The following is a 12,980-nucleotide window of genomic DNA, read 5'->3' on the forward strand; positions in this document are numbered from 1 at the left end:
TTATCTTTAATTTTTCTTAAAAACCTAAGTGGTACTTTTTTTGTATTTTGACTAAAATTTTTCCATGCTAACCCATTTTACCTTTAACTTAAATTCTACAAAACAATAGTAGTACTACTTTGTACTTTGTATTCTTATTGAAAAATTTTCCTATTCCAACCCAAGTGGAATATATTGCTCTTTGAAATAACTACTGTACTACTTTTAACGAATAAAATGCAAGTGATAGTAAATTAATATTTTAAGTAAAACCAAAGTAGTGGTATCTTTAATTCCTTTTTAAATAAAATTCAAGTGATACGGTTTGTGTATTTTTATTGAAACATTTTTCTGTTCTAACCTAAATGGATGCATTTAATCTAAAAAAGTTTCAATGAAATATGTAACATTTAATCTCAAAATATTAAAGAGAAAACAGAAATGAGAATGTTTTATTAAAATAAAAAATTTTAAACTATAATTGCTCAATGTCTAACAAGTGGACCCTGGGATTTTAATCCCAATTTTTTTAGTTATTCTGGAGACGAAAAAAAAGTTTACGTCTCCCGGCGTTTCATCTAATAGGCCTTAGTTTCGAAATAATTAATTTGTGAAAATTGGCCATACCGCGGCGTGCCATATGAGCTTTCCCGGTAACTGTTCTTGCCACCAGTGCAGTCGGCTCTGTGCGTTAGGTGCTTGCTACACAATCGTAAGATCCGAATTCGCTCCCGAATGTGTACAAAATTTCTTTTTTTCTTTAATAAATGTATTTATTTATCTTGATGATATTAATATAGTATGCAAATGTCTAAAATAGAAAATTTAATTTAATATCATTTTCTAAACTTCAATTTAAATTTAATTTGAAGGTAATTTGAATTCAAGTAATAATATTTGAAATAATAAATATGTAATAATAATAATAATAATAATAATAATGATAAAAGAAGCGGATATAAAATGGTAAATAAACGAGAGGTTTTTAATACCCTTGCAGGTAAGTAGTCGGTTATAAAGCCGAAATTCTTTTATGTTTTGTCCTTGCTGCGCAATAACTAATGCGCAACTCGACGCTTGTATGTAACTGCACCTTCAGGTAGGGCTTTTAAAAAGTTACGGTTGTAGTTAGGTTATTATTCTTCTTTTACGATTAATTATTTTAAAAATTAGAATTTTAAAATACTGTTAATATTATTTTCAATTAAATTTTAAATTAAACAATTTGAAAATTAAGATACGTTGCCTTTAAACGTTATCCATTTTAAATAACTTATATATTATTATTATTATTATTATTACCTATTTATTATTTCAAATATTATTACTTGAATTCAAATTCCTTTCAAATTAAATTTAAATTGAAGTTTAGAAAATAATATTAAATTAAATTTTCTATTTTAGAAATTTGCATACTATATTAATATCATCAAGATAAATAAATACAGTTATTAAAAAAAAAGATAGAAAAAAGATATTGCACACATCCGGGAGCCAACCCGTATCTTATAATTGTGAAGCAAGCACCTAACGCACGGAGCCGACTGCAGTGGTTGCGAGAACAGTTACCGGGAAGGCTCATATGGCGCGCCGCAGTATGGCCAATTTCACAAATTTATTATTTCGAAACTAAGGCCTATTCGATGAAACGCCAGGAGACGTAAACTTTTTTTTTGTCTCTAGAATAACTAAAAAAATTGGGATCAAAATCCCAGGGTCTCTCACCTGGTCCTCCCCTTGTAAATATAATCTAAATAAAATGTTGTAAAACAGCAGCGCCAATTAAATTAAGTACATCCACTTAGGTTAGAACAGAAAAATGTTTCAATAAAAATACAAGTAACAGTATATTTATTTTTTAAGTAAAACCCAAGTAGCGGTATCTTTAATTCCTTTTTAAATAAAATTCAAGTGATACGGTTTGTGTATTTTTATTGAAACATTTTTCTGTTCTAACCTAAGTGGATGTACTTAATTTAATTGGCGCTGCTGTTTTACAACATTTTATTTAGATTATATTTACAAGGGGAAGACCAGGTGAGAGACCCTGGGATTTTGATCCCAATTTTTTTAGTTATTCTAGAGACAAAAAAAAAGTTTACGTCTCCTGGCGTTTCATCGAATAGGCCTTAGTTTCGAAATAATAAATTTGTGAAATTGGCCATACTGCGGCGCGCCATATGAGCCTTCCCGGTAACTGTTCTCGCAACCACTGCAGTCGGCTCCGTGCGTTAGGTGCTTGCTTCACAATTATAAGATACGGGTTGGCTCCCGGATGTGTGCAATATCTTTTTTCTATCTTTTTTTTTAATAACTGTATTTATTTATCTTGATGATATTAATATAGTATGCAAATTTCTAAAATAGAAAATTTAATTTAATATTATTTTCTAAACTTCAATTTAAATTTAATTTGAAGGGAATTTGAATTCAAGTAATAATATTTGAAATAATAAATAGGTAATAATAATAATAATAATAATATATAAGTTATTTAAAATGGATAACGTTTAAAGGCAACGTATCTTAATTTTCAAATTGTTTAATTTAAAATTTAATTGGAAATAATATTAACAGTATTTTAAAATTCTAGTTTTTAAAATAATTAATCGTAAAAGAAGAATAATAACCTAACTACAACCGTAACTTTTTAAAAGCCCTACCTGAAGGTGCAGTTACATACAAGCGTCGAGTTGCGCATTAGTTATTGCGCAGCAAGGACAAAACATAAAAGAATTTCGGCTTTATAACCGACTACTTACCTGCAAGGGTATTAAAAACCTCTCGTTTATTTACCATTTTATATCCGCTTCTTTTATCATTGTTAAATTTAAACAATTTGAAAATTTAGATACGTTGCCTTTATATGTTATCCATTTCAAATAACTTATATATTATTATTATTATTATTATTATTATTATTACCTATTTATTATTTCAAATATTATTACTTGAATTCAAATTACCTTCAAATTAAATTTAAATTGAAGTTTAGAAAATGATATTAAATTAAATTTTCTATTTTAGACATTTGCATACTATATTAATATCATCAAGATAAATAAATACATTTATTAAAGAAAAAAAGAAATTTTGTACACATTCGGGAGCGAATTCGGATCTTACGATTGTGTAGCAAGCACCTAACGCACAGAGCCGACTGCACTGGTGGCAAGAACAGTTACCGGGAAAGCTCATATGGCACGCCGCGGTATGGCCAATTTTCACAAATTTATTATTTCGAAACTAAGGCCTATTAGATGAAACGCCGGGAGACGTAAACTTTTTTTTCGTCTCCAGAATAACTAAAAAAATTGGGATTAAAATCCCAGGGTCTCTCACCTGGTCCTCCACTTGTTAGACATTGAGCAGTGCCAATTTTTTGTAGTTTAAAAATTTTTTATTTTAATAAAACATTCTCATTTCTGTTTTCTCTTTAATATTTTGAGATTAAATGTTACATATTTCATTGAAACTTTTTTAGATTAAATGCATCCATTTAGGTTAGAACAGAAAAATGTTTCAATAAAAATACACAAACCGTATCACTTGAATTTTATTTAAAAAGGAATTAAAGATACCGCTACTTGGGTTTTACTTAAAAAATAAATATACTATCACTTGCATTTTATTCGTTAAAAGTAGTACAGTAGTTATTTCAAAGAGCAATATATTCTTTTTATAATTGGCGCAATTTAAAGATTTCACTCATTTTTTAGAATACATACCACTTGGGTTGGAATAGGAAAATTTTTCAATAAGAATACAAAGTACAAAGTAGTACTACTATTGTTTTGTAGAATTTAAGTTAAAGGTAAAATGGGTTAGCATGGAAAAATTTTAGTCAAAATACAAAAAAAGTACCACTTAGGTTTTTAAGAAAAATTAAAGATAAGTACATTCTGACTTGAGACAGTGAGCACGTTCTTTTTGTGAGTGTATACTTTGACAAGAGAATTGAAATTATTCTTATAAAACAAAATTTTATCGAAGGCTTTAGTAGTCCTCATCAGTTGAAAATGGGTGAGTCACGCAAATATAGCTAATTAAGATAATTATTAATCATCTTTTGAAAAAAAACATACATTAATTGGATAGAGAATTATTATTTCCTTTGACACTGCTACGGGGAAAGATGCTACTGCGGATCTGGCAAACCATTGGTGACGCGACGTCCTCCCGTTTTTTGCTGACTGATGACGATTAGAACTGTTTTTATATATTGCACTGAAGATGACTCAAAATGAGTCGAAACGTCCGTGATAATTGTAATTCGTTATGAAATAAACACGTTGAAATTGTATTTCGATAAGAAATAAACATTTACGCACTTATACCTGCGCTGACTCTCATTGGCCTAATTTACGAGTATTAATTATTTTAAATTTCAAGAGTCCTTCATTAACTTCAACTTTTTTAAATTACGTCGGCATTCGCAAAGTCAATCAACGAATACTTTCTCAATGTAGATCTTGGTATCAAGGCCATTTCTTTTTTAATTCGACGCTTCAGATCATTGATGTCTAGTGACTTTTTCGTGTAAATTTTTGATTTCTTGTATAAGAATAATCTTGTAGAAAAATCGGGAACCATTAAATCTGATAAGCGGGAAGGCCAGTAGAAGCGCAGATCAATAGCGCAGAAGATAAACATATAATTTATTTTTGGACGATAAAATGTTTTTATAATTTTAAAAATAATATTAAGAGGTATTTAGAAATTTCGATAGGAAAAAATATCACAGAGAGATTTTTTTTTATATTCTCCTACACAGTTAATAAAAATATTAAAAAATTAATTAATAAGTAAAAGCTGGTATTTATTTATTTTGAGCAAATATAACAGTTCATTCTAATTTTTTATTTTTAGTTTTAGATTCCAGTAGCGGATTTAAACCAGGTTTTTTATATGGGAATAATTATTGGTTAAGCAGTCGTAGCCAGTGTCTCGATATAAGTAGAAGTCTTTCAATGTCATCGAGAATAATATTGAATAACATGCAGTATCGTGATCTACAGAAAGAATTTCCGCCTTTTGATATAAATTACTTTGTTGCTCATTTTAGATACAATAGTACTCTTCAATATCATATACGTATGTTTACAGAGGTAAGTATTATAATTAAAAATATTATCTGCTAAAAAAGATAAATGAATGATTTGGCATATGTTACCTTAGGATGTGATAACACTAGGATTCTGTCTGCCAGCATCGTGTTCAACAAGCAATTTAAGTTTTATATTGGAAAGAATATTGCAAGACAAAATTATCTTAAGATATGATCTTCATTTCACGGACATCAATTTGATTCGAGTTAAAAATCTGAAAGATGATGACAAGTTATCCGGTGGTGCATTTCTTTATATTTGGTACGTCTTAGAGAAAAAATAATAACCATTTTACAATTTGGACACACTGTATAATGTAATATAACAATAACATGTAATAATAATATAATATTATAAATAATTTTTATTTTTAATTCAGATAAAAATTCAGATAGAGAATAAATATATATTCTATTTACAGTATAGGCTTAGGCCTCTGTTTCATGACAACAACCGGCACGATATATGATATATTCATCCAAAAAAATTTAAAGAAAAATAACATGAACAACATTAACAACGGTAAGTGTGTATATGTGTGTTATATAAAAAACCGATTAAAATTTGTATTTTAACAGATTACATACAATTTTGAAGTACTAGAGATTTCATCTTTTAAAAATTAAGTTTACTTTCTCGTATTAATTTTTTTATTTTATTACAATAATCTGATTAACTCGTATACAATTTACAAATTAATGAGTAAGGCCAGTGAGACGAACAAAAAAATTTAGGTGTTGGTATAAAGCATAAATTATATTTATTCATATCTTTGACACATACGTTTCGACTCTACGGAGTTTTCTTCAGTGTGTACTCTTATATTACTAGTGCAATGTTTACAACAATATTTACGTTGTAAATATTGCGCTAGTAATATAAGAGTACACACTGAAGAAGACTCCATACAATCGAAACGTATGTATCAAAGATATTAATAAATATAATTTATGCTTTATACATACACCCCAATTTTTTTGCTCGTCTCACGGGCCTTATTTATTAATTTGTAATTTTTATTTTATTATTAAACTGTTAATTTCTTATTTAAATATTTACTTAATTATTTATCATTAGAGGATATTATTTATATTTATCACGTTTTGAGTCATTAAAATATATTAATAATTAACAAAACAACATTTTTTGCTGTACCTTGTGTACGGCTTATCCGCGAGTATGTATAAATTTCTTTCTTTTAATAATGTCATTTTTAATCTTAAACTTTTTTGTTTTTTACATTAGTATATTACTAAAGTTGTCAAATTATGATATATTATGTATTTTAGGTATTAAAGACGTATCCAGAGAAATAAGAACAGAAGTAAATTTGCCCTTACATGAGAAAAGTGTTATTGGAGAAGTATTAATATGTTTCTCCGCATATACAAATACAAAAAATTATTTAGTACAAAATTAGATGTTGGCACAATACCAGCCATTCACGGCTTAAAATTTATAAATATGTGTCTTATAATTTTAATGCACTGTTTCTATTTTGCAATAGATTCTATCGGTAAGTAGAATTTAGAATATATACTATACAAAATAAATATTCATCTCTTGAGGAAATTTTTTATACATATACAGTATAATTACAAATAATTATATTTTATACACAATATATAATATAATTACATAAAAAATTACGCACAAACATATGTAATTTTAATTATATACGATTATAAAATATGCCCATATACACGGTGCGACAATTAATTTTTAAGACTAGACCAACAAAACACGATAGAAACAAAATACATAAAATCTCATGTTGTTTTATTTAAAATAATCACCTTTTGCTTCAATACACTTGTTACAGCGATTCAAAAGGGATTCAAACGCATGATTCAGCTCATTTTGTGGTATTGCTTCTAGTTCCCGTGTTGAAGCTGTTTGAATGGTCAGAATGTCTTTGAAAAAGCATCTTTTTAACATCAATTTTAATTTTGGAAATATAAAAAAGTCGCACGGGGTCAAATCAAGTAAATATGGCGGATAATTGAGCACATAGACTTAATTTTTGACAAAAAATTGACGAACAATGAGTGACTTGTGAAATGGTACGTTATCGTGCAACAGTGTTCAACTTTCGCGATCTTGATAATGGGGATGGATACAACGGATTCTGGTTATCAAACACTTCAAAACTTTAAGATAATAGTCGCCAGTAACATTTTACCAAGTCTTGCGCTAAATTTAATAATCTATATGTTGTTCCATGATACAATTTCAACATCGATTAAACATTTAATCAGAAAGAACTGTCATAACTTTGACAGTTCTTTCCAGAAATGTCCCTAATAGCACAGGGACGTTCACGGGACGTCCTAAGGACGACCTGTCAGGACGAGCGGTATATCCCGAGGACTACCTGTTATAGTCCCGAAACGTCCTGTGGACGTCCCATGGACTAGCAAATGAGCGCCTCATTCTTGCCTATGGACATCCTGTGGACATCCCATCGGGAATCCTAAAGATGTCTATTCGCAATCCTCGGGTTATACATACGCATTTCAGGACCATTTTAGGATATTTAAGGAATATCCGCATAAATATATTATATTATTAAACTACATAATTTCAATTGAGCAAAACAATATTTTAATAACATTAAAAAAAAACTTTTTGCAAAAAAAAATCGGGAATTTTTTTCTCGGAAATTCTCAAGCGGTCACCCATCCAAGTCGCGACTCCGGTGAACGTTGCTTGACCTCCGTGATTGCTGCGAACTGGATCCCTTGTGATGATCTGTGAACACTTTATGCTAACATGTGTATATAACTGATAGTTTAAGTAAATTTATATTATTGAAAACATGAAATATATATAATCAAATTATATAAATATGTATAAAATTATAGTTTTTCTACTGATTTTTACAAATGCGGATTAGCATCTGGAATAACTTTTCTGTTATTATTTGTTTAAATAAGAATGCAACTAAAAAATATGTCAATATAATACAATAATTAAATTAAGTACAAAAAAATTTTTATTAAAAAAGCATTTAAAAACATTTAAAAAATATTGTCTGCTCATTGGGATGTAGATTAAGGTTTTTTCATTCATAGATATATTTTGTCTATTGATACCGTTGTAAAATTTTTTGATACGATTAATATTTGCTTTTACTTTTCTTGTCTGAATGTATAACCATTTAGGTATATCCTAGTATAATGTCCTATGTCCGTCCCATTATTGTCCCGGGACATTCAGAACAAATTCGGGATCATCCCGAGAACGTCTTGTGCTATTAGGGTTATTATTCAATTGGCATGAATTTAGGCGCGTTAAACAGACAAATAACACTGGTCTACAAAAATAATTTTCAAAAATTTATTTGGACCGGAGTAGGTTTCCGGTATATACTTTGAGTTCCTGAATCCGAATCCAGGTTTTGTTTTGCTCTATCATAGGTTTTTTCAAAAATGGCGGATTCAATATAACGTATTGTGTATCGTCCCGGTTGTCTTATATGATTGGTTTGGACCAAATCTGTTATGAATTTAGCTGACACCTATTGGTCATGAAGCAAATCATGGTATGGTGTAAGGACTCTTATGTAAAAAAAGATCTGTTCAATTTTTGGAGGTGCGTTCTTTCTTTCTTTCTTGAGAAAGGAAATTGAAAGCATAGACATAATATAAAAGTTTCCCACTCATAAGAAAAATTTCTGAAGTAGATATCCTACTGTAAATCAATCTTGAATACATAGATTTTTATAAATATAAAAGCAACATTAATGTTGTAATAGAATGAATACCACGGTTGAAGTTTCAAACGATCCTTTAAAAAAATCAGAATTGATTACTCCGTCATATTGCATCCGCTATTTTGAATTTCGGAATTCTAATGTTAGTTTTGTGAGCCCAAAAACCTTTACGTTAGAAGTTTTAAAATAATCCGTTAAAAAGCAGTAAAATACGCTATATGCGTCATATTAAATCCGCCATTTTTTAAAAAACCTAGGGCGATAGAGCAAATTGAGACCTGGATTCGGATTCAGGGGCTCAAAATACATACCGGAAATCTACTCCTGTCCAAGTAAATTTTTGAAAATTTTTTTTTGTAGTCCAGTGTAATTGATCTTTCTAAGAATGTTACCGCTCAACAGATGTTGCCACTATTTGCTGAGATATGGCGCCAGTCTTAAAAATTAATTGTCGCACCGTGTATAAACACCCAGCAAACACAGAAAATAATAGATATATAACTTGTGTGTGCCACGTTATATAACGAATTTTTATATTCTAGCAATATTACAGTTATGTGAAATTGAATTCTTGATATTACAACATCATAACTTATAACAGTCATATAACTACCATTTATTAGGTTTATATAACAAACATTTTATTTTAATAATATAATTGTTATAAAACTGAATTATTAATATGACTCCTGTATAACAAATATGATACAATTGTTATGTAACTGTTATTTTTTTTATGAGTGGGAAATTACAACTAACATGGACATTACATGTAACGCGCATGTTATATTGCGTGTTACTTCCGATTTTATTCTATGTTGAAAACATTGCTGTTATGCAACTGTATTATGCAACTTATTCGCGATTAAAATTTACGAATCACTGAGCTGACATTTTGCGCGCTCAGGCATGGTGACATGACAAAGGTACCACAAAGGTACCTCTTGACATTGAGGTTGTCATATAAATACGCAATGATATTTATATTAAGAAATTACTACTATAGGAAACATATTTGTACATTACATATGCACAATTAATGTTTTCAACAAAATATCAATTTAATAACAAGACGTTACGATAGCCGTTGGGTCAGCTGTCAAAATAAGTTCTTTCGAACTTAGAGACAAATTTTATAATAAACTCTAAAAGTGATCACAAAATGCTTGATATTTTCGAATTCTATTTTTTTAGTTATCTTAAGTCAATTAACTTTCAAAATTTTATTTTACCTTTTAAATAACGATTTATATGTATACAAAAATTTTTTTTAATTTTTACACAATGGCTGAAAATACATATTTGCATCATACTATGAATGTTATGACAAAAAACAGTTGAAGTACTGTCATATATTCGGTGTGTTATGAAGACTTTACATTATAAATGGCACGCATATCTGCATAACCATATTTATTTAAATTAAAAGGTTCTATTTGGAATACGGTCCGATTTAACCCACTATTCCTTATATATTATAGGCAGCCGCGGCAGGAGGCACGATAAGAAGGAGAAGCAGCAATTGTTGTCTTATCTACCTCATTTCGCTGACTGTCGCGTCTGCCAATGGTTTGGCGACCGACTGGTGGTCCCCGCGTGCGGTGGGTAAGGAAAGCATGTGCTCATTTGCCGATTATATTAATTTCTATCTCTGTAACTATTGCGAATTTTGAAAAATGGTGAAAGACATTTCTTCTTAGTTTTACTTGCTCTATCAATCCACGAGAGCACAAATGAATATTTTCTGACACCCTGTATATGTGTATATAAAAATTTTTAGCGGGTATTGTTTTCGTTTATAACAAAAGTTATTTTTTCTAGACAATAAAGTATGGGCGTACAGATTTATGGAGGTTTATGGTGCTTATATATTTGACCCATTTATTGGACTTCCATCAGTCGATAGTTATTTTTTTTCAAGTGGATGTTTAATGTCTTATTGGTATTTGAAAGATAAAACAAACAAAATACTGACTAAGCCAGTAAGATGCAGGGAAAAATTAACTGAATTTTTTATCCATATAATAAAAAGATTTCTTCGGTATGTTTTCTTCATTATGTTGATTTACGTGTTATAAATTCTTATAGCAAAAAACGTCACTGTGATTTTATATAGATGTTGTTTTATAACAAATAATTATGTCACAATAATATTACAGCTATGTCATAGTAACATACGAATGTCCACTTTGTTACAAATGTGTTGTCGCTATAATATCATTACAATATAAAAATGTTACAGTAATGACAGGTTTGATTTTGGCAAATATGTGAACAAAGTTACGGCAAATGTAGGGTAATTTTTGAAAACTATATAACTTTTTTAAAAATCATAATAGAAAATTGATTCAAAAAGAACTTAAAGTTCAAGAATATATAATATATATATATATATATATATATATATATATATATACATATACACTACTCCAAAAAAAATAGGGAACACTTTCCAGACACCAAAAATTAGGCTATTTTCAAATGACTGTAACTCGGTGAAAAATCATCGTAGGTAAAAAATGAAAAAAGCATTTTGAAGCTTGAAGATCGAGCTTTAACGTCCTACTAGCAGATTTTCAAAATTCTTTTAACTTCCTTGTCTTACGCAGTAAAAAGGCACACCTTGTTTTGTTCGTTAAAATTTTGTATTTTTGACACTTTGCAAATCGACCAACAAATTTTTATCGAATAATTCAAGTAAAATTTCATAAACTACAACATTTTACCTACAAAATGCTTTTTTAAAAATTTCTCTACGATTTTTTTTGACCGAGTTACGCAACTTTGAAGCTAAACCTGCATTTTTTACAAATGATATCCGTACTCCGTGAAAAATCATCGTAGACAAAAAATCAAAAAACCATTTTAAAGCTCGAAGTTTCAGCTTTAACCTGCTATTAATGGTTTTCACAAATTTTCTCAATTTCTTAGTACTATGCCCCAAAAAAGATACACTGTTTTTTCCTTAAAATAACGTATTTTTAACAGCCTGTAGCTCAATAAAAAAATTTTTCTCGACAAATCCAATGCAAGTGCCATAAAGTATGACATTTTCTCTACAAAATGCTTTTTTTAAAGTTTTTTCTACGATTTTTTTGACCGAGTTACAAGACTTTGAAGATATATATTTTTTACAGTACATTTTTCCGAAAAATGACGTCTACCGCCGACGTTAGCATTACCCAATGTGAACCACGTGGAGGTTGTCGGTCGGATTTTTGCACATCGTGTGTGTGTGTGTGTGTGTGTGTGTGTGTGCGTGCGTGCGTGCGCACGCATGAGTGTTCAATAGTGTGTATTTCCTCCTCTCTGATCAATTACTGCTTGCAAGCGTTCTTGCATATTTATACATCTTGCAATACGATCTTGCGGAATGTTGTGCCAAATTTCCGTTAAAATTTCTCCCAATTCTTCTAAATTTCGCGGCTGTTCCTCGCGACGCCTTAATCGTCGTTCCATTTCATCCCAAATGTGCTCGATTGGATTTAAGTCCAGGCTATTGGCGGGATGATTTAACAGTCTAATTGCGTGTCGTTGAAAAAAACGTCGCGTTATATTCGCCGCATGAGGTCGAGCGTTGTCCTGCATAAAAATAAAGTTTCGACAGGTTCAATTTAATAGCAAAACGTGTGGTCGTAGAATATCGTTGATATAACGAACACCCGTCATTGCCGGAGGTGGCAGGATCACTAGATCACTTCGTCTTGTAAGTGATATACACCCCCACACCATCACGGAACCGCCGTTGTAGGATCGTATTGGCATAACGCAACGTCGATCGTAGCATTCATTTCGTCGACGCCAAGTACGTATACGAGTCTCATTGCCATAAAGGCAAAAACGTGATTCGTCGGAGAAATATACATTTCTCCAATCCCTAGTGGTCCAATTTATGTGATCGCGCGCAAATTGATAACGTACTTGGCGATGTACGAGTGTGAGTCTTGGTACTTGTGCACGAACACGAGAACGAAGATCGGCTTCTCTCAAACGGTTGCGAATTGTTTGTTCCCACACATGGCGCAAATGAATGTCATCACGAATGTTTCTTGTGGTAATTATTCGTCTTTCTAATGCATAACGAACAATGGCTCGATCTTGTCTATTTGTCGTTAATCGAGAACGACCACTACCTCCACGTCTCGTGTAATTTCCCGTGTCTTGATATCGTAACCAAG

The 12,980-nt window shown here is 30.3% G+C and overlaps 1 protein-coding gene across 1 annotated transcript in view; it reads left to right on the plus strand.

The window, feature by feature from the left end:
- The first annotated feature begins 3,998 nt into the window (after positions 1-3,998).
- LOC105204756 (nose resistant to fluoxetine protein 6) overlaps positions 3,999-12,980 on the plus strand; it is a 38,133-nt gene continuing 29,151 nt past the window's right edge. Inside the window, exons 1-8 of the mRNA XM_039457227.1 lie at positions 3,999-4,002; positions 4,813-5,087; positions 5,158-5,348; positions 5,509-5,609; positions 6,377-6,450; positions 6,595-6,603; positions 10,284-10,407; positions 10,624-10,843. Coding sequence (XP_039313161.1) covers positions 3,999-4,002; positions 4,813-5,087; positions 5,158-5,348; positions 5,509-5,609; positions 6,377-6,450; positions 6,595-6,603; positions 10,284-10,407; positions 10,624-10,843 — 998 coding nt within the window. The remainder of the gene's footprint in view (positions 4,003-4,812; positions 5,088-5,157; positions 5,349-5,508; positions 5,610-6,376; positions 6,451-6,594; positions 6,604-10,283; positions 10,408-10,623; positions 10,844-12,980) is intronic.

The sequence above is a fragment of the Solenopsis invicta genome, chromosome 14 (assembly GCF_016802725.1).
Source record: "Solenopsis invicta isolate M01_SB chromosome 14, UNIL_Sinv_3.0, whole genome shotgun sequence".
NCBI classification, from domain to species: Eukaryota; Metazoa; Arthropoda; class Insecta; order Hymenoptera; family Formicidae; genus Solenopsis; species Solenopsis invicta.